General features: G+C 39.7%; 1 protein-coding gene across 3 annotated transcripts in view; it reads right to left on the bottom strand.

Moving 5' to 3' along the window:
* The window catches only part of ATP8B4 (ATPase phospholipid transporting 8B4 (putative)), a 226,417-nt gene that overhangs the window by 33,572 nt on the left and 172,757 nt on the right, over positions 1-20,088 (bottom strand). For all 3 annotated transcript variants that reach the window (XM_026518454.4, XM_026518456.4, XM_044391066.3), the window contains exons 20-23: positions 18,928-19,033; positions 9,562-9,706; positions 6,335-6,518; positions 5,581-5,804 (exon numbers count right to left, since the gene is read on the bottom strand). In XM_026518454.4, the coding sequence (XP_026374239.2) occupies positions 5,581-5,804; positions 6,335-6,518; positions 9,562-9,706; positions 18,928-19,033 (659 nt within the window). The remainder of the gene's footprint in view (positions 1-5,580; positions 5,805-6,334; positions 6,519-9,561; positions 9,707-18,927; positions 19,034-20,088) is intronic.

The following is a 20,088-nucleotide window of genomic DNA, read 5'->3' on the forward strand; positions in this document are numbered from 1 at the left end:
TGACCACATCCCCCTCCTCAAGGCCAGCATAGTGCCTCACCAAGACGGCCCCTTGGGCCTGTGGTTTCTCCAGTGAGAAAGGGAGAAGCCAATGTATACATCCAGCTCTCCCAGCATTGCAGGACACTTCCCAGGGGCCCTACTCAGGTCTTGTCTCATGGGGATCACCGGGGGAATCTGCAGGGCTCAACCACTGAGGATCAGATGGAGATGGAGATAGGAGATGAGGTGTACAGCAACCAGCACTCAGATCTTAATGGACCTCACTCCTACATGGAACAGCACTGGAGCAGAGATCTCTACTGGGGGTTCTGACAATCTGTAGAGCCAAGTCAGTGGTTATGTCTGGTCAGGGAGCTTGGTTGGCAGTTCTGCCTGATTTGGGTACCCAGCCAAAGAGCTATATTTATCATGGAGCCCATTCTATGATCTTACCTAAGCAGGGAAGAAAATTCACAGCTTCAGCCAACTGCTGAGTACAGCCTCCAACCCCACCCAACCAGAGACCCCAGGTAGCCACAGAGCCCATTCTACACTCCTGTTATGCAGGAACGCAAACCAGCAGCCCTGCCTTATAAAGTATTGCCTCTGGCCCCACAAAACCAGGGGCCCTGAACAGTGACCCTGGGCAGCCTCAAAGCCCAGTCTGTGGTACCACCCATCCAGGGAACCCAGCCTACAGCCTCAACCTGCAGCAGAGTTCAGCCTACAGAACTGCCCAATTATTAAACATAGCCTGCAGCCCTAACCTGCCAGTGAGCCCACCCAATCATGGAGCATAGCCTGCAGTCCCACCTGATGAGGGAGCTCAGACAGTGACCCAGCCCAACTTTGGGGGCACACGCTATGGTTCTGCCTGATCACAGGGCATAGGCTGAAGCCCCACCCAATCACAAAGCCCTGCCTATGACCCTGCATGAGAATAGTCTAGCCAGTAGCACCATCTGGTTTGGGAGCACAGCCTGAGACCCTATTCAACCATGAGCAATTGCAGATCTTAGTCCATAGCCCTGCCCTGTAGGAAGCCCTGTCTGCCCACACGTGTTGTCACCCGACCCATCCAGTACTCCAGTGGAGCTGAATGTCTTTCCCTGCTGAAGCAAACCTGTAAAGTCTGGAAGCAGACAACACTCAAATGCACAGATACCAACTCAAAGAATCAAGGGTCATGAAGAATCAGGTAAAATAACATTACCAAAAGAAACCAATAAAGCACCAATAATTGAATATGAAGAAATGGAGATTATGGACCAACAAAAAAATTCAGAACAATCTTCTTAAAGGTCAGTGAACTATAAGAACACACAATTAAACAAAATTAGGAAAACAATGTATGAACAAAACGAGAAGTTCAACAAAGAAATAGAAATCATCAAAACAAAACAGAAATCCTAGCCTGAAGAATACAGACTGACCTGAAGAACTTAATAGAGGGCATCAATCACAGACTCAAGCAAGCAGAAGAAAGAATCAGTGAACCAGAACATGGATCATTTCAAATTTTGCAGTCAAATTCATAGAAACAGAAAGTAGCATAGTGGTTTCCAGTGGCTGGAGGAAGGGAAAAATGGGGAGTTGTTTTTCAAAGGGCATAGAGTGTCAGTTTTACAAGATGAAAAAAGTTCTGGAGATCCACTGCACAACAATGTGAATGTACTTAACACCATTGAATTGTACACTTAAAAATGGTTAGGACATTAAACTTTATGTTTTGTGTGGTTTAACCACAATTAAATTTTTTAAAAACTATTTTTAAAATAGCCGATATAGACCATGATTATAAAACCTATTTCATATGGTTATTGTAAATATTGAGCTAATATAGGCAAAACATTTGGACAATGCCTGGCACATAGTAAGTGCCACACAAGTGTTAGCTATAACTGCAATTTGTTTTATCCCTACTTGTTGGTGTCAACAATATAATGTGTTTCACCTAGAAGATGACACCATAACATTGATGCCATTACATGGGCATTGTCATTGACTTACTGCCTTTCCTCTCCAACAGAAGGTGACAAATTACTAACTACCACTTTCCTGACAAGCTTACCTACTTCTCTGACAGGTCTATAAAGAGAACCTTAAGTTCTCCACAGTATGGATAGCTCATAAAATTTGTGAGCCCATTCATCATGTCCATTAAGAATGCATCCCTTAGACATCCTTTACCATGCCAAGCCCCAGCAGGCACCATAGTCTGACACATACCATGGGCTTAATATTCATCCAATGAATAAAAGTCTTAAATAGGAGGACCAAGGTATCCTGTTCAGCAAGTATAAGCCTGGATCCCATTTGATCAAATCATTGTAAAAATTAAGACAAAATAGATAACAGTCCAGGACTCCTTCTCAGTAGCTCAATTGGTTTTTTGTGGTGATTGCTCTTCCACCTAAAGGGGATTTGCTCTGCCCTATTTAAATCAACCAAGACCCAGGTAAAAGAAAATAAAACTGGAAACTTGACTACTATCAGTCCTGACTGGTCCTCTGTGTTCTTTCCTGTGCTGGTGAGTTGGGCTGGAAATCGACTCTGTATTTTTCCTATAAGGGAGCAATATATAAACAATTAAGAAATACATCATTTGTGGTCCAATTAACTACCAAATTAACATAATACAACACATACAAAAAACATCACTCTGCATTCTGAAATCGATGCCACAATCACACTGAGATCTTAAGGCACAAGCCCCTTTCCCACAGTGCTGGTCAGGCTGTACACATTTACACAGACTGGATGTAGAGCCTGCAGAGACAGCCCCAGGTGTAGGTAGAGTAAACGACCACCTGCAGGAGTGACTGGAGGCATGTATGAGTGACCCTCCTTGCTGCATCTGCCTCAAGCACAAGAAAGGGTTCTAGGAACACCCAACAACATGAAATGACCAGATGCTTCTATATACCAGGTGCCATTCAAGATTATGGATGGTATAGATGATTCAGGTGTGCTTCCTTTCCTCAAGGAGCTTGTGGTTAAGCTAGATAAAGCATAATCGACTAGGCAAATTGGGAAAAGCAATCCTCTACCCTGAAACAGACACCACTTTTTATCTTGACTCTGTATTAGTGCACGTATAAGCCTCAGGGGCAATGGCTTTGGTAGCATGGGTAAAGAGATTCTAAGCCCTCTGGAAAAATTCTATTTTGGGGGATAAGCTGCTTGCTCAACCGCCTCCTCTGCCTCAGGAAAGATGGACTAAACAAAAAGTCAGCAGACTGGCGTTCATTCTGGACGCTGGGTTCAAGGAAGCATACCTTTGGATTTTCTTCTATGTTGGCCAACCCTGTGGTTCTCAAAGTATGGTCCCTCACCTGCAACATCAGCATCTCCCAGTGACCTTGTTAGAAATGCAAATTCTTGGGCCCTATCTCAGACTTACTGAATCAGAAACTCAGGTGGGGACCAAGGAGCTGTGCTTTAAAAGCCCTCCAGGTGATTCCCATTCACATTAAAGCTTGAGAGCCACTGGTCCATCCCAACTCACCAGCACAGGAAAGAACACAGGATCAGTCAGGACAGACAGTAGTCTAGTAAAGATGGTGCAACAAACTAGAGATTTCAGTGTAATAAATGAATGAAGGGAGGGAGGGAGGAAAGGAGGGAGGGAGGGAAGAAACATGCTACGTTGAATCAAACATTTAAGAAACCTAATCATAGACTGGTGGTAGGTCTTACGACGACATTTAAGCATCAGGTACTCATGTCTTTGGAACAATCATTACTCTCCCATGCTGTTTTCTCTTAAAAGGTAAATACTGGTGAGAGGATTGGAAAGCTAGTTGCTTAACATCTGACTCTGACCAGTTTTATCAGATCTTGAAAGCAGAGCAGAAAATCACCTAAATGTAGAGGTTAGAAGTCACTGAACATTAGTTTCCAACTTCACAGTTTAACAAAGAAAACACTGGCAGTAAACCTGCATCCAAGCTCTGTGTGTCTGTAAATACAAATCAATGACCACTCTTCTGTGTCCTAAGAGGTTTAAATGAGAGTATAGGCATCCCTTAATAGTTCCATAATTTTTCAAAAACCTCAAGTCTTTGTACTCTGAAAACTGGGTCTTTTGGAAGCACTGCTTAGTGAATAGCCTTGCTTCATTTATATGTGGAGGCAAAGTCCCCAGCCTGGGAAGGCACAGGCCTCATTCTCACATTTGTTTTTGTTGAACAAGGTGAGATTATGAGCAGGTAAGTCCCACCTCAGCCTTCTCTGAACTATTGCTAAGAAAACTTCTTTCTGAGAAACTAAAATCAAGACTTATGCTTTACTTCACTGTCTGGAGATTACAAAATATGTCAACAAAAATATCAACATAGTCTGCTTTTAGTTCTGGGCATGTTATCCTTAAAAGAGAATATTAGGAATGGGTATAGGTGTGCCTCATTTTAAGAAATCTCAACTTCTCAGATAAAGGGAAGAACGCACAAAATCTATGTTCCTTACAAAAGCAATTCGCTAATCTCCCCTAGCACATTTAAAATAACACAAAATATTACAATTTAATTCATACTCCATTGTTCTGAAATAAAATGACTGAAAGAATTAGCTTCATGCATATCATTGAAACTACTGATTAAATCCAAGAGGAGGGGCGCCTGGGTGGCTCAGTCGTTAAGCGTCTGCCTTCAGCTCAGGGCGTGATCCTGGAGTTCTGAGATCAAGCCCCACATCAGGCTTTTCCACTGGAAGCCTGCTTCTTTCTCTCCCACTCCCCCTGCTTGTGTTCCCTCTCTCACTGGCTGTCTCTCTCTCTGTCAAATGAATAAATAAAATCTTTAAAAATATAAATAAAATAAAATAAAATAAAATAAAATAAAATAAAATAAAATAAAATAAAATAAAAAAATCCAAGAGGAAGGAAGAACAATTGAAGAAATCTCTCATGAGAGTTATGGTTACCATGTCATTCTCTCTCTCTCTCTCTTTCACTCAAAGTATATTCAGATGTTATTAGCCTGACATTACACAATTGATACCTAGGGTCAAAACTTTCCTGGTATCTTAAAATGGATATGGGTAGACAGAAAAATAGAATCCTAATTTATGAATTGCTAATTTTTCTTCCTTGTTACCAATATTATCTATTGTATCACCATTATCTATTTTATCAATTTTTATCTGATGAAATGCTGACAAAACAGCCTTGATGTCAAGGTATCAATTATTTCTCCCTATTTTAAAACATATTTACTCTCAGCCCATATACAATCAATATGTTAGGTCTGTGATCATCTTCCCAGAGACAATCAACATTTCTTGTTAGTGTTTCTTAGGCTTCTGTTCTGAAAGAAAGCTCCATATCAAGCTTATCTGTCATCATACGAAAATATTTCAATAAAAATTTAAAAACAGGATGGAGATTCATTGGTTACCTATATAAATAAAAATAAAATTCCTGCTAAATGTATATTCTTTTTGTGTTTCAAGCTCAAGTCAACTATAAGTTGCATAATTGTCATACTGTGATCTGTAGGAGACATATAAAAATGCTATTTATTAATAAAGAGCCATGAAGAATAGTCATTTGCAATTCACGGGATCTAATAAAAGAAAGCAAAGTGCTTTTTTACCAACCTGGGCTGAGAAACCACAGAAGAAACCAAACCAGAAATGCACAAGTGTGAATGCAAAATTCTTATAGAAGAAATAGCATAAGAATTTGCACATTCGGAAATAGGACCACCTTCCATGAACAAGGAGAAGCCTTTGGAGGTATCTAAATTGTGCAAATGAATAGTCACTGGCTAAGACTGCCTGCAGTCCTTCCTGGCCGCTGATGCCAACGCCAATGTGAGCACCTACAAAGGAAGAGAGGAGCACTTTCATTCCCCAAACAAAGATACAATCACTTTTAAGTCATTATTTATCTATAGAAATCTTATAGCTATAGCATTTATAATTTTTCGCGTATATTATCTTATGAAACACCATTAGTTAGGTATTTGTCCTCGTTTTCCAAAAGAGAAAACTGGCCCGAGAATTTCAGTAATTTGCGCAAGGTTTTACGATTTGTAAGTGGCAAAGCTGGAACTAACCCCAAATGTCGGGACTGTGGATCCGGTGCTCATTCCTTCCACCATAGCTAGTTACCATTTAATATAAGGTGACAGATTTCCTTTTCTAGCCTAAAAACACACAGGTGATTTATTTAAAGGCCAAGGTTTTTCTATGAATGCTAATAATGCCGAATGTATTAGACCCAGGAAGTATTCATTTTAGAACCAGCGGTAAAATTGAATTACCATGTAATCTCCATTGCATCTTGCCAAATGCTGAACCCGAGGACTCCCCATCTACAGCAGACCCTATTGAGTGAATATCCTCTTACTTTTGATCATGCTGACATCATTGGCTCCATCGCCTATGGCTAAAGTGACAGCATTCCTGCAGTTCTTCACCAGCTCTACTACTTGGGCTTTCTGAAGTGGGGTGACTCGGCAGCAAACCACAGTCTTACACATGCAGGCGAGTTCTAGGAGATCATTCTTGACATCACTTTCTAGGGCATGGGCCTATGTTATTAAGAAGTAAAAAAAAATCCAGATTAGAACAAGACCTAATCAATGAGAGACGTCATTTGGAAAGATTTCTTGTTTCTCAACTGATTTCTTTTCTAAATAGTTTAATTCATTCCAACAAGTCATTGATGACCCAGAGTCACACAAACAACAACTAAAGAAATGAGCACTAAACTCCTATTAAGTGCCAAGGAATTTTAGAATAAAAATAAGAAGACACAGTGCCCTTGTGTGTCCTCCTTGGCACACTACCATGTTGCGCGGGTGAGACACAATGCAACGCCAGAAAAGTTCCAGGATCCACTAAAAGAAAGAAAAGCAAAAGACAGAACCCATCCACCATCTCACCAAGTTGAGAATGAACTACAGAATGATAGGGACTTCTTTGCTCTCCGTGATGGAACTTTTGTTTCCTTTGCATTGTTGTTTTGTATATTTAGTGTTTGTTGTTGTGGTTGTTAATGGTGGGGCAAATGAAAAGCAGATGACCTGGAGATTAGCCCTTGAAAAACAAAGTGACTGAGATCAAGAGAGCCCTGTGCAAAAGGGGGGGACATGCAACCTGCTTTCCAACCAATTCCAGCCTTGCTCCTCTCCAAATACACACAATCTTTATGTATGCCAAGAAATGACTGAAAAAGAGAACACAATCCTTTGCAGTTAACTGTGCAATTTGTTTTCTAGAAAACATCTCACTGTACATTATTTAATAAACACATTAAAAGGAAACAGGAATCCACCTAAAGTTTGAGTTATCGGTGTCTCTGAATGACTCTCTAGCAAGATATTCACAGCCCATCATAATCTGGCCCCTGTATTCCTTTTGAGTTCTGTCTTCTACCACCTTTAAGTTTACTCTGTACTCTCCTCATGCCAAATTGCTTGTTTCCATAATGTGATAGGTTCTTTTTTTTGACTCTGTGCCTTTGTCCTTGCTGCTTCTGTGCCTGGAAACATCACTTCCTCCAGGAAGTCTTCCCTGACTTTCACACAAGAAACTAAATGTGCCTGTCTCTATGCTCTCAAAGCTCTGTGTTCATTCCTCTACATAGTATTTGTCATACCACTGTGAGATTAGCTCTCCCACTAGACGGCAATCCCTAAAACAAGAACCGTGTTCTAGGGGATGCCTGGGTGGCTCAGTCGGTTAAACATCTGCCCTTGGCTCAAGTCACGATCCCAGGGTCCTGGGATGGAGCCCCGCGTCCAGCTCCCTGCTCAGTGGGGAGCCTGCTTCTCCCTCTCCTCCCCACTCCTGCTCTCGCTACCTCTGTCACTATTTTTGTCTGTCTCTCTCTCAAATAAATAAATAAAATCTTAAACAAAACAAAACAAAAAAGTGTTCTATTCACATTCTTATCCTCAGGCTCCATCATCTTGACCTGGGCATGTAATAAATGTTAATGGTATCAATGAAAGGATGGGTGAATGAGTATAAAACAGGACTCTGATGTAGAAAAGTCTTACGTAAAAACCTATGATTCCTACGGGAAATAGTGAGCTAGCTTTCTCAAATATAATTGCCCTTTCTGAAAGAGAAAGCATGTAACCGTCTTGCTTATAATGGTCCCCTTTTCTCTCTCTCATTTTATCATCAAGTGAAAACCTAGACTCGGACTCTGATAAAGAAGGACCCAATTCCATTCTGCAAAGCATTGAGATTTGAAGAAAACTGGGATCATGATTCGCTTTAAAAACAAGCAAAAACAAAAACAAAAACAAAACGCTTCTGACCATACCAGCAGAAATGTGTTCAATTCTCTTTAGATGAAAAATGACACTTCATGGTTTCATAAGCTTCAGGCTTTGAAGCTGAAAGGGCTCTTGAAGAGCATCTATCTTAGTTCTTTCTTTCAACAGCTTTAGAGACAAAGAAAAACTATCATACATTATCACCTGAGTATTCTAACCCACCCCACACCGCCCGCTTCTTTGAGCCTGAGGGAAAGTCAAAGTACAAGTCATCAGGAACCTTTCCGTATTGTAGTCCCTGGGCAATTCAGCTTGGAGGCCACCAGCTCCAAGTCCCAGCTGACAGGCTTATAATTTTCAGTTGCTGCTCATTTGTGCGAGGGAGAAGTTCGTGTCATCTGGACAAACTTTCGACTGAGCTTGGCCTGCAGCTGAGCTCTGTAACTTTCCATGGTGTAGAAGGCAACACATCATTATGTCTGGAATCCAGCTGGATAATGCTCTAAGCTCTAAGAGCTAGCAGACAGCTGATCACAAGGGGGAAAATGCAATATACTCATATCCAACTTCTTTTGTCCTCTAAGAAACTGTCTACAAGAAGATACATTTATTTTCCAAACTCCAAAAGTGAAAAATGATCATCAAAGCTGGGGAAAGATGTGAGATTAGCTCTTTGGGCATATAAATGATAATTTCACTGGAGTGCAATCAGAGCTTTTGTTTTCTAAATTAGAAACTCGGAAGAGTGTTTTGATATTTGTTCAAGATTTGGAACCTGAACTACATTAAAAGCACAATGCAAGTTTATTCTATTACGACAAGAACCAGATTTCCTAATCAAAGCAAATTGTTTGGCATGGCTGTAAAATACTGCTATTTAGAAAAGCCACCAGAGGTATCGTAATGGCAATAATTTGGTGTGGTAATTATACGAAGATCGGGTTCTGCTCTGCCGAATCACAAACATCGGCAAGAGCAATGATTGCAATACGTCCGACAGTTGCATTATTTTAATGAAATAACAGGGAGCTGTGACACTCGCCTTTAGAAAAGCACTTAAACAATACTGCTAAATGGTCTACAGTCGTTTAGGCAAGATTGATATTCTGTGAACACAGTATTTCTTTGGATCCTCTCTGTCACTGTGGTGGTTCAAGCAATAATGTATGAAATATATATCAGAAGTTGCCTTTCCCCTTGCAAACAGGAAATCATTGTGTATGCCCTGTTTTCTAGTGGTGTCATTTGTTTGGAAAACACAAAAGGAGATCTCATTATGACAGCACAAAAGAGACAATTATTGAGATAAAGAAAAAGAAAGAACAAAAGCCTTAAGCAAACTCACCAAACTGTGGCCATTTATGACTAAGGCATAATCTCCCGTTATGGTTTCTTCTACAACTGAGTCCAGCTCCAGCTGCTGTTTTTCAAAAACTACATGGCCGTTGGAAGAACTTCTGTTTTGTCCAAACAAATTTTCCTTTGCTTTTCTTGAAGGAGAGGGGGGGAAACAAATCATAACCAGTATACAGAGCATACCTATTACGCTAACAAGAGACTGGCCTAGAGGTAAATTCATTCCGTCACTATACAGATACACCACGGCATAAGATTCAGTTACAGTAAAGCAAGCTGGATGATTCCTTGTGATGGGGAGACCAGAGCAAATCTGCAAATTCCAGGAAGCAGGAAAGTAAACATAATGAAAACAATCATTTTGAACGTTTACAATTACCTGAAATCTAAATTACCATCTTGAGCTGGGCTGGAAGTGGGGGCTCTCGATATATTTGGCATATAAGGTGGCCTGAGCTTCACTGACTTCAGAACCACTGGTCTGGCGTGCAATATTGTTAAATATTGAAAAGGGAAAGACTAAAGAGAATTGATGAAATCTTCTAGGAATTCCAGAATACCAATATATAAAATAAATTCATTAATTTCCAGAACACTGTCATATGATCTGGCTTAAAACAGCAGTCTTTTAAGAAGCACATTTTCTAAAAATGTGACAAAACTAAAGGATGGCATTTACTGAACTGGCATAGTCATTAGAATATCATGGACTGTTTTACGTGAAAATTGTACTCAAACAACAGACTAAATCTTCTGGGAAAGAAAATACAGACACCAAGAGGAGAGGGTCATTCCAATGGAAACTCCTTCCAATGCCCCAGATCTAATTAGTGGTAGAAAAATCCTGCTCACACTCATCCATCTCTGTTATTTAAGAGGAAGATTGTATGGTCACTTAACATACTTAGAAGAGGCATTTTACTCTCCTCTTCAAAATGGAAAGACAATGCCTTTAATGGAGGGGAAATTTCCTCTCTGAGGACCCTCAGATGACAGGCTTTGAAGTAACATAGGGCAAGCTAACATGACTCTAGGACTTTCAGCCACAACCAGAGAGCTAACATGGCAAATGCTCCCTGAAGATGAGAGCCAAAGCCGGCCACCGATATGTTAGGCCACAACTCGAAACCACAAAATGAGCACCCTGGAGCAAATGGGGAGTGGGAGGCCAGAAAATGGATGTTTTGGCTTACAGCAAAATGAAATGGTTCCCCAAAGGCTCACCCTATATAGAAAACATTTATTAAAATGGTTTTATGATGTAAAAAGAAGAGAATGTTCACTGTACAAAACCAACTATTTTAGCTCTTAGCTTTCTAATTATATGAAAATGTAACACTAATTGTTTACATGTAAAGTCTTAAACACACACACACACACACACACACACACACACACACACCCTTATCTTCTGGCTCAACATCTCCTTCTGCTGTCCAGGACCAAAAGCACAGCCTGCATTTAAAAACCCAAGGAACCAAGAGATTACATGCCCTGGCTCCAAGAATGATATCATGCACTTAGCAATCAGTCTGCAGAATCAGAGAAAAAGCTTTATAAAGTCAGAGTGCTATGTGTGAAATTTAGGGAGTTAAGGTGGGGGAGGGGGTGGAGAACAGACATGAAAAATCACTGTTTAGTGGGAGAATCAGACTTGCACATCAGATAACCATGTCAAGGAGCCCCCCTACCAGTCATGAAAATTGACTGTCCCGTATAATGAGGAAAGCTGGAGAACAAGCTCCTCAGAAGAAAGCATTTCTCTGACAATGTGGCAGAGCTCATAAATTGGCTCTTAAGAAAGCACCAAAGGGCAACCATCTCCCGAGGTTTCCTTTTTAGTAAAGTTCTCACTCGCTGTATAAATGACTCAATCTCTGTTTTCCCCCCAGAGAATAAAAACATTCCAAAGAAGGGTGAAGTTCATGAAAGTATTGGCTGAAATTCTATTTACTTAGGATTTTTTTCCCCCTAAACTGTCTTCCTAACATCTCCAGGCAGAAAAGGGACAGTTTTTTGGGCTCGGCTTAAATTCCGACTGCGTTCCCTCCACACGGGCCAACCCTCCTCACAAGACAGGGCTCACGTATTTTCTTACCTCTGCCCATGCTCTATAGCGATCATTTCTTTCTCTTCCTGGAACTTAGCTCTTAAAACACCAGCTCGTTCTTGAAAAAAATTATTAGGAAGGGAAAAACTACACGTGACTCCCTTTATTGAAGAGGAACTACACATTTTTGTAGGCATAACACCCAGTGCTTAACCACAGAACACAAATAACAAATGCTAAAACAAAAGAAGGCCTGTGTTTTCCCAAGCTATGTAATGAAGGGCAGTCTACTGGAATGCTGGCACGCAGAAATGCATTAGTGGCTGAGGCGACCATGGCTTTCACAGCCCTGTGCCACCGCAAACACGGCAGAGCATAGCTGGGTGCACGGTGGCTTGTATGCGCTCTAGAAAGAAAAGAGATGGCATGCTCGTAAGGCACTCTGTGTTCAAACATGACATGGACCTGTTAGGAAACCATGGCATCTTGTTTTAAAGAAGACAAGCCTGACTTCAATATAAGAGCACTGAGTTCGGAACCTGGAGAGCTGGGCTCAGGCCCGAGGTCTTGCCTCTGACATCTCCTTTGCCCACAGTTGGGTGATCTGACCCCTAGCCACTTGACAAGTTAGTTACAGACCCAGCATAGAACCCAGGTCTTCAAATTCCTAGTTCTCAGTCTATTGCACTAAACTGGTTACACATAGGGTCAGCCACAGGCTGCCTCTAGGACGGGACAAAGACAGTGCAGGAGGGGCAGTTATGGGACAGCACCACCCTGCCAACAGCAGAGAAAGGGAGGAAGTGCATGAAATTTTTATTTTAAGCCCCAGCTCCATCCCTTACTACCCATGTGATCTATAAGACACTCAACCCCTAAACCTGGGTTTTATTAGAAATTAGGGGAACGGGACAGCCCATCAGACTTGTTGACACCAGGTAGGAAAACCTGGGCAGCTACACCAGTGTGTATTAGAACATTGCCAAGATTTCTTAGTACTCTAAAATGTTATGGTTTATGACAGAAACCTAACCTACTAAAACATTTTTCCTGGGTAACTAGAAGTTGGAAATGAGGAATGAGATGCATTTTGTTTGGCCTGCACAGTGTTTTTAAAAATCTGTATGAGTTTATGGACATCACGATGTTCACCTTCACCAAAGGCTCCACCACTCCCTAATGTCTCATATATAGCACAGATCACACAACTAATGTTACCTGCCTGGTTCTGGAGCCATTTGCATTTGAGAACTCTGTTCATTCAAACAAGTAACTTTCTACCAAGTAGTGCTCAAAGAAGTACAACATGTATTTTGCTGATTGAAGAAGAAATACCAATTCCTAGGTATATCACCAGAATATTTCTCAGAAGCAGTAGAGTCACATCATGGTTTAATTAGTTATAGAACATGAATTTTTCCAACAAAACATGGCACCGATACAACAAAAATGAAACGTGGAGTGAGTTTGCCTGTCAGCCCAAGCAAAATTACATTCCCAGTCTGTCTTCCTTTGGGCAGAAGACGTATGTATTAGTGAAGTGTAATCAATGCGGTAATCTTCTGAGAAACCATCACAGGGTTTAACTGTAGATTTCTGGGCATGGCTTTAATATTAAAAGAGTTATGATGGCAAAATTAACTCAGGACTCAAAGTGGCTAAAACAGTTTCGTGACATTAAATTTGAAACAAGCCATATGCATGATATGCATAAAAATCATATATCCATGTTTATGAATAATCCAAACACATTTGAGAGGTTTAAATATAGCCATTTAGGTCATTTCTTTCTAATAGCTATTGTCACTTAGATCCTGTTCTTTTGATATACTTTTTGGGGTTGTTTTTGCATGAACTCCCACTGAACTCAACAGCATAAAACAAGAAAACTGAATGGTATAAATTTATGACTTTAATATTTCATTCCCCAAACTATGGGCTTAGACATAAGTAGCCCAGATTAGGATTAGAGACAGCACCTTTGCAGTAAGTTTTCTTGGATTCTCTGTTTCCCCCAATCCTAATATTAAGCAAATGCATACTACAAATGTATTCATTCCTCTTATACAGAATTTTCTACCATGCATTGCCTCCCTTAGACTCTGAGAATGGGGTTACCTTCAAGTCTGGGTTAAGATACACATTATTGGCTAGTCAGTTAAGCAAGATGGCCTCAAGGGTCCTGAAGTAATTAGTCTAGACAGAAATTCCTTATTTTCCTCCCTGAATATTTTTTCTTCTCATTAAAAAATCTTTTGGCTTTTTTTCCCAATTATGACAGTATTGAATGAACACTATTACAATTTCAGATAATATGAAGAGCCATAAAGAACAAAGCAAACACAGTCCACAATTCCATCTCTCAGACAAAACCACCGTATATAACCTCCAGAGTATATTGGGTAGGTAAAGGACAGATAGGGATATAGCTGTATAGTGTTTTACACATATATACATACATATATACAAATACATACTTTCTTTGGAAAAAAGGGATCATACAATGCATGATATTTTGTAATCTAATTTTTCAATTAAATATATCATGGACATCTTTCTTTTTTAGTTTTTTATTATTTATTGTAAAAGTAAGAGAAAAACACAAATTTATATTAATCTATATGAAGTTGTAAGATACTATAGGAACTGTTTTCATTATAATTATAAATTGCATCATATAACATCCAGGATTATTCCTTAGAATTCTTTCCCTCCGAATTCTATTCCTTAGAAGTATTTCCTCAGAATTCTATTATGTTTAGGCCATCTATCTACCAAGCACACAACAAACTGAAAGAACAATTGTGTCTGCTACAGTCTCTACTAGTCAATAAATCTGTCAATCAAATATCACATAAAATCTGATTATCTCTAATATGCCTAGTTCAGTGCCAGGAATGGCAGAAGATATGAAAGCATACAACATAGTTCCTGTCCTCAAGAAAGTTTTCCAAGATTGGCATTTACCTTCTTGGAAAATCCAAAATATTTACTAGGACACATATCTTTAAATGACAATGTGAGAATGACCAGGAGTGCCTAGGAATTTTTTTTTCATTTGTCCCAGATACTTATTTTTTTTCTTTTCAATATAAATTCAATTAATTAACATATAATGTACTATTTGTTTCAGGGTACAGGTCTGTGATTCATCAGTCTTATATAATACCTAGTGCTCATTACAACACATACCCTCCCTAATGTCCATCACCCAGTGGCCCCATCCTCCTCACCCTTCTCCCCTCCAGCAACCCTCAGTTTGTTTCCTAAGATTAAGAGTCTCTTACAGTTTGTCTCCCTCTCTGGTTTTGTCTTGTTTCATTTTTTCCTCTTTTCCCCTATGATCCTCTGCAATGTCAATAAACACATAATCACTTTTAATAACTGCACAGTATCCCATTGCCAGCATATGTCATAGTAATTAACAAAATCCCTTGTGGCTGGGTATTTGAGCATTTTCTGATTTTCTATTATAACTGATGCAGCAATCAATATTTCTTTATATACATATTCAGATATTTATCCACTTGTTTAAGGACAATTCCCAGAAATATCATTGGATCAAAAGTGTACATATATGTAATTTTGAAATATGTTGTGAGTTTGCCCTCTATAAAGTTTCTAACAACTTACACTCCCAACAACAATTTATAAGAATTCATGTTTCTGCACATGCCTTCCACATAATGACAGTTATGCCATCTACTTAGTCAACCAAAGGTAGCTGGATAAAATCTTAAGATAGTAACTTTGGTTCCCTACTCCCTCTGCAATCACCACCACTACAGCAGATGACCCTCTTTACTCAGACGCATACCTTCCCTCAAGAGATCTCACAGAGCCAAATACAGAGGGAACAAAAAGAGTCAAGATACTCCTTTTTGAGTACCAAAATAGACTCTTGAAACTCATAGCAGCATTCATCTTGAATTTCGTTAATGGGTTTTTTGAGAGGGAAGAAAAAATTCTCCAAGTTTCAAAAGACTAATCCTTAAAGAAATCAAGGCATAAAATGTAGAAAGCCCATCCAAGCCTAGGAGACTATGAAGAGAAGCTTAGATGCTGGTGAGTCATTAAAGAAAGCTGGGTCCTAACTCACACCCTGGACCAGTAGTGGATGGAGGATTGTGTGGGTAACGGAATCCTCAGATAAGTTTTTGGGAATCTGAGGATAGAATAGCTGCCACGTGAGGTATGGTGACAAAGAAGATACCAGAGTAAAGGGATTTCAGGAACAGAGGTGGCCCTGTGAGAGCTTAAGTCCTCTCAGATACACAGATGAAGAGCAGCCACACTTTCCTATTTCCCCAGGAGCAACTGGAAGTGAGCCAGGAGGGTCAGCCGGCAACCCAGCGAGGCAGGAGACCAGACAGGGACACAGAAGTGAGAAGCGCTAGATGTCGGCAGGTAGATGCTAAGGATCAGTGACAGATGGGGCAACTGGGCGTCCTAGACTCAATTTACCCCAACGTGCCTAGTTTAATTGTTCTGTCATCAGGCAGAAAGGGGTTCAAGTTCAGTTTTATAAAATTTAAAGAGTTTTCGTTCTTGCACAGTTGAGTGTATTCTGGGCTGTGAAAGTCAGACAAGAAATGACAAAGCCTCCTACTTCTCTCCACGTCCAATCAAATTCCGAGTCCTATCCATACGACCACCAAAAGAGCTGTCAGTTTCGTTCCACTCTTTTGGCCTCAGTGCCTTAGTTCAACCTCATAATCTCTAAACTCGGGTATTCCAGCAGCTTCCTGACCCATCTCCCCATACTGTTAATTTTCCCATCACACATACTCCATCCGTCCTGCCCCTGGAGTGCTGTTTCATAAACGCAGAGCTGGGTTTGGTACTCATCTGCTAAGGAGCTATTCACATCCACCCAATAACGTTAGGATGAAGTATAACCACTTGCATTTGTCACTCACTCATCAATCTGTCTCTGAAAAAATGGTCCTCACCCTTAGTTCTATCATACACTCTAGCTACAACATGGAATATTGCTTCAAAATAGAACATGATTTCCTTCCTGTTTCTATGCCTTCATGTGTGCTGTTCCATCAACCTGCAATATCCTTATCCAATGTAGCCAGTTGAGGAAGGGATCCATAAAGGTTGCAATAGAGGTCAGAGTGTTGTTTTCAGTATCTTAAGAAGGTTAATAAAAATATAGATTGCTCTATGATAAGAATGTATAGATCGACCACTTTTTCTTAACTATTGTGTTATTTTTAGCTACCATTACATCAACTGGGTGTAGAAACCTGCTGTATCATGCTGGTTAGCAGCTGATTGCCTATGTCTTCGCACAATGCATATTGGGAAATCTAATTATGACTGATATAATCTTATTATTTATGTAATTTTAATATAGACTTCACAGAGTCTATTGGGGAAATGTTAATAAAAGTGGTCCCTGTTGTGGGAACAATGGCTGAAGAAATGAGAAAAAGGAGAAGGGAGGAAATGGAAAGAGAGGGAGAAGGCAAGAAGGGTGCTCATTGAATGTCCACAAATCTTTACATTCTTACCTCTTTTAATGTCCCAAATAAAATAATCTACAGAGTAGATATTTGTATATTTTCCCATTTACAAATGAGGAAACAAATCAAAGAGAGGTTGAATAGAATATTTAAAGTAACTCAACCTGTCAATGAGTATGAAGTCGAGATTCCAACTTGGGTCCAGCTAACACGAAGCCCATATCCTTCCTCTTAAATCTGCTGTCTCTCCCTGGAATTTATTTTGCTCTCATCACTACTCTGGTGTGTGACCTCAAGGGAATCAGTAAGATGTCTCAACAATTACATTTTTTATATCAATCATTTAAAGGGAGTAAGAACACATCCAAGGTATGTTTAGAGAGACATGTGGCAAGTGATTCGGTGCACAGTCTCTGGGACCACGCTAGATTCAAATACCAGCTGAACCATTAGTCAGTTGTGAAACTTCAGGCATGTTATTTACCCTATCGTTGCCTCAACTTCCTGATCTGTAAAATAAGGATAATGATAATGCTTACCACTGGGTTGCTTTGGGAATGAAATGTAATACATGTATCCTGCTTATAACAGTGCCCCAGGCACTGTCTCAAAGCATTAGCACTAGGCGTATTACGGTCTAGATCTGTTCACATCCATCTTCCTTCAGCCAGAGTTAAATTCCAACCCCCAAAAAGGTCATTTAAAGAGATTTTCTTAAAACATTGGTTATTAGTAAACAAATTCTTAATATTTCCCCCAATTTCCCAATGTATTTGGCAAAGACTTGCAATTTCGGTCTTATCTTCTAACCAGCATGTACAGCAGTTTTCTACTGGGAGTAAAACAGTGTGGAAGTTGGGAAATTTGATCTACAAGTAGCAATCGGTGGTGTTGACAGTTAAGACTTCCTTTCTTTTCAAGGTCCAGGAAGAAAAGTGTAATGATGGAGACACATTCAGGAAGCCCATAGTGTTCCTCTGTTGTGTTGAGAGGAGGTTAGAGCCATCAAGAATGTAGCAAGATATAAGCAGTTTGCCTCTAATGCAATAATCTGCTTGGCCAGACCCAAAATGGACTGAGCTTAGAGATGCTACTGCAAGCATGAGCAAGCTAAAATTGTTAGAAGACAGCATTTTTTAAAGTTCTGGGAAAATACTTACACAGACTTTTAAATAGAAAAAATAAAGGATAAAATTGGCAGATTCTAGGAAATGTTATTTCTCAAAATTTAATGTTTGTCCACGCTTACCTAATTCCAGCACTTATATATTTTCTGGTATTTGCAGGAGTTACACAGATTTCACAGAATTCTATTTCTCACCTGGGTTTAACAATTAGTATGTCAAAATACCTACTTTCTTTAATGCTGAAAGACTCTATTCCAACTTTATATACTATCTCCTCCAGCTGTGTTTTCCAAAGTTATCTGATCATAATTTCATCTAGGTGCCTATGAAAATACAAGTCCCCATCCCCCATCCCCTGGAGATTCTAAATTTGGGGACCAGAATGAAGCTAGAGAATTGCTATTTTAAACAAATGCCGTCATTGAATCTGATCACTCACCATATAAGAGCTACTCACCAATGCTTAGTTTTAAAGGATAATTCAATGTAAATGATTTCAAATCCTTTTCTAAAAATACTTGGAAAATGTTGGAGGCCTAAAGACGATGTTTCATTACTTACGTCAAACTTATCTTATGAATAGGAGTTTAGGAAACATGCAGGAGGAATTCTATTTCAAAGTAAGGCCACAGGAACTATAAAGGGACTTTCTACTTTCTCAACTATTCCTCCCTCCCTCTCTTCCTTTCTTCTTTAACACTTACCTGAGTTCTTCTCTGACTTCCACTGCTGTGTTCCCTGCTATAATGAACACATCATTCATGTCATCAGTCAGCATGTTGCAGGCATAGCCAATGTTGATGGCAGTTTCTGATACAAAATAAAACCCACCAGAGTGAGAACATCACTTAATTAAAGTTTTGAGGCATTACCCCTTAATGTCAGAGAGAGCATGATGAATGATAAAATCCAAGAAACCCAGAGCTAAATTCAAAGACCCAGGTTCCATGATCAAATTTGCCACTTGTTAAATGCATGGAGAAGCAGCAACATCTACGAATTCTCAACCTTCTCATCTAGTTTTTGAGTAAACTTGATTCCCAAAATTAGTATTTATGAAAATACCCTAAGGCCCTGTGATACAGTGAAAGGTGTAAATAAACAACTTTTTGCCTGATGTCCTAAATATTGCCTTTAAAGAGCTAAGATACGTAATTTAGCTATTATTCAATCTGATGTGGTAGACACATTGAAGAAACTCACAAATTGTTCAGTTGAACGGCAAAAATGTTCTTATGATAGATTGATAGTTCTCCCACACACAACACTGCCATTTTCCCATTAAGTAAATTCAAGTTTGGAATCTGACTATCACCTCAAAGACCACCCAGGACTGCGGCTACTAGGTAAGTGGAGAAGTACGCGATGTTGAGCAGACCGTCCTCCACTTCTGTAGAACTGGACCCTTGGATAGTTAGGTAGCCCTTCCATCCTCAGTAGGGTCATTTGTTTCTCATTCTATTGAGTCATTAGGTTCTTGCCAATTCTGTGGGATAATTAGACTTGCCCTAAGTCTGAAGGCAATTGATAAAATCTTAGCATACCCTTTGTATAAGCCACAGAAATGAAAGCTAAATAAGAGTAAACTTGGGTGTATTTGTAACTAAGTGAATAGATATGAATGTACCCACTGATCAGCATCAAACTCTACGAAGTCTCTACTAACACACCACAGAGCTCAACTCTCTACTGTTTATTTTCTGTAATCAGTGATTTGGGAGAACACATGGAGAATGACTTATCATATCTACAAATCCTCCAATGTTCTAAAAAATATGTAACAAGTACATAGAATCTTGAAAACACGTGTGTGTCAATTTATTAAATATTCTGGTTTACTGATGACCAAGCATAAAGTCATTTTT

Source organism: Ursus arctos, unplaced genomic scaffold (genome assembly GCF_023065955.2).
Source record: "Ursus arctos isolate Adak ecotype North America unplaced genomic scaffold, UrsArc2.0 scaffold_36, whole genome shotgun sequence".
Classification (NCBI taxonomy): Eukaryota; Metazoa; Chordata; class Mammalia; order Carnivora; family Ursidae; genus Ursus; species Ursus arctos.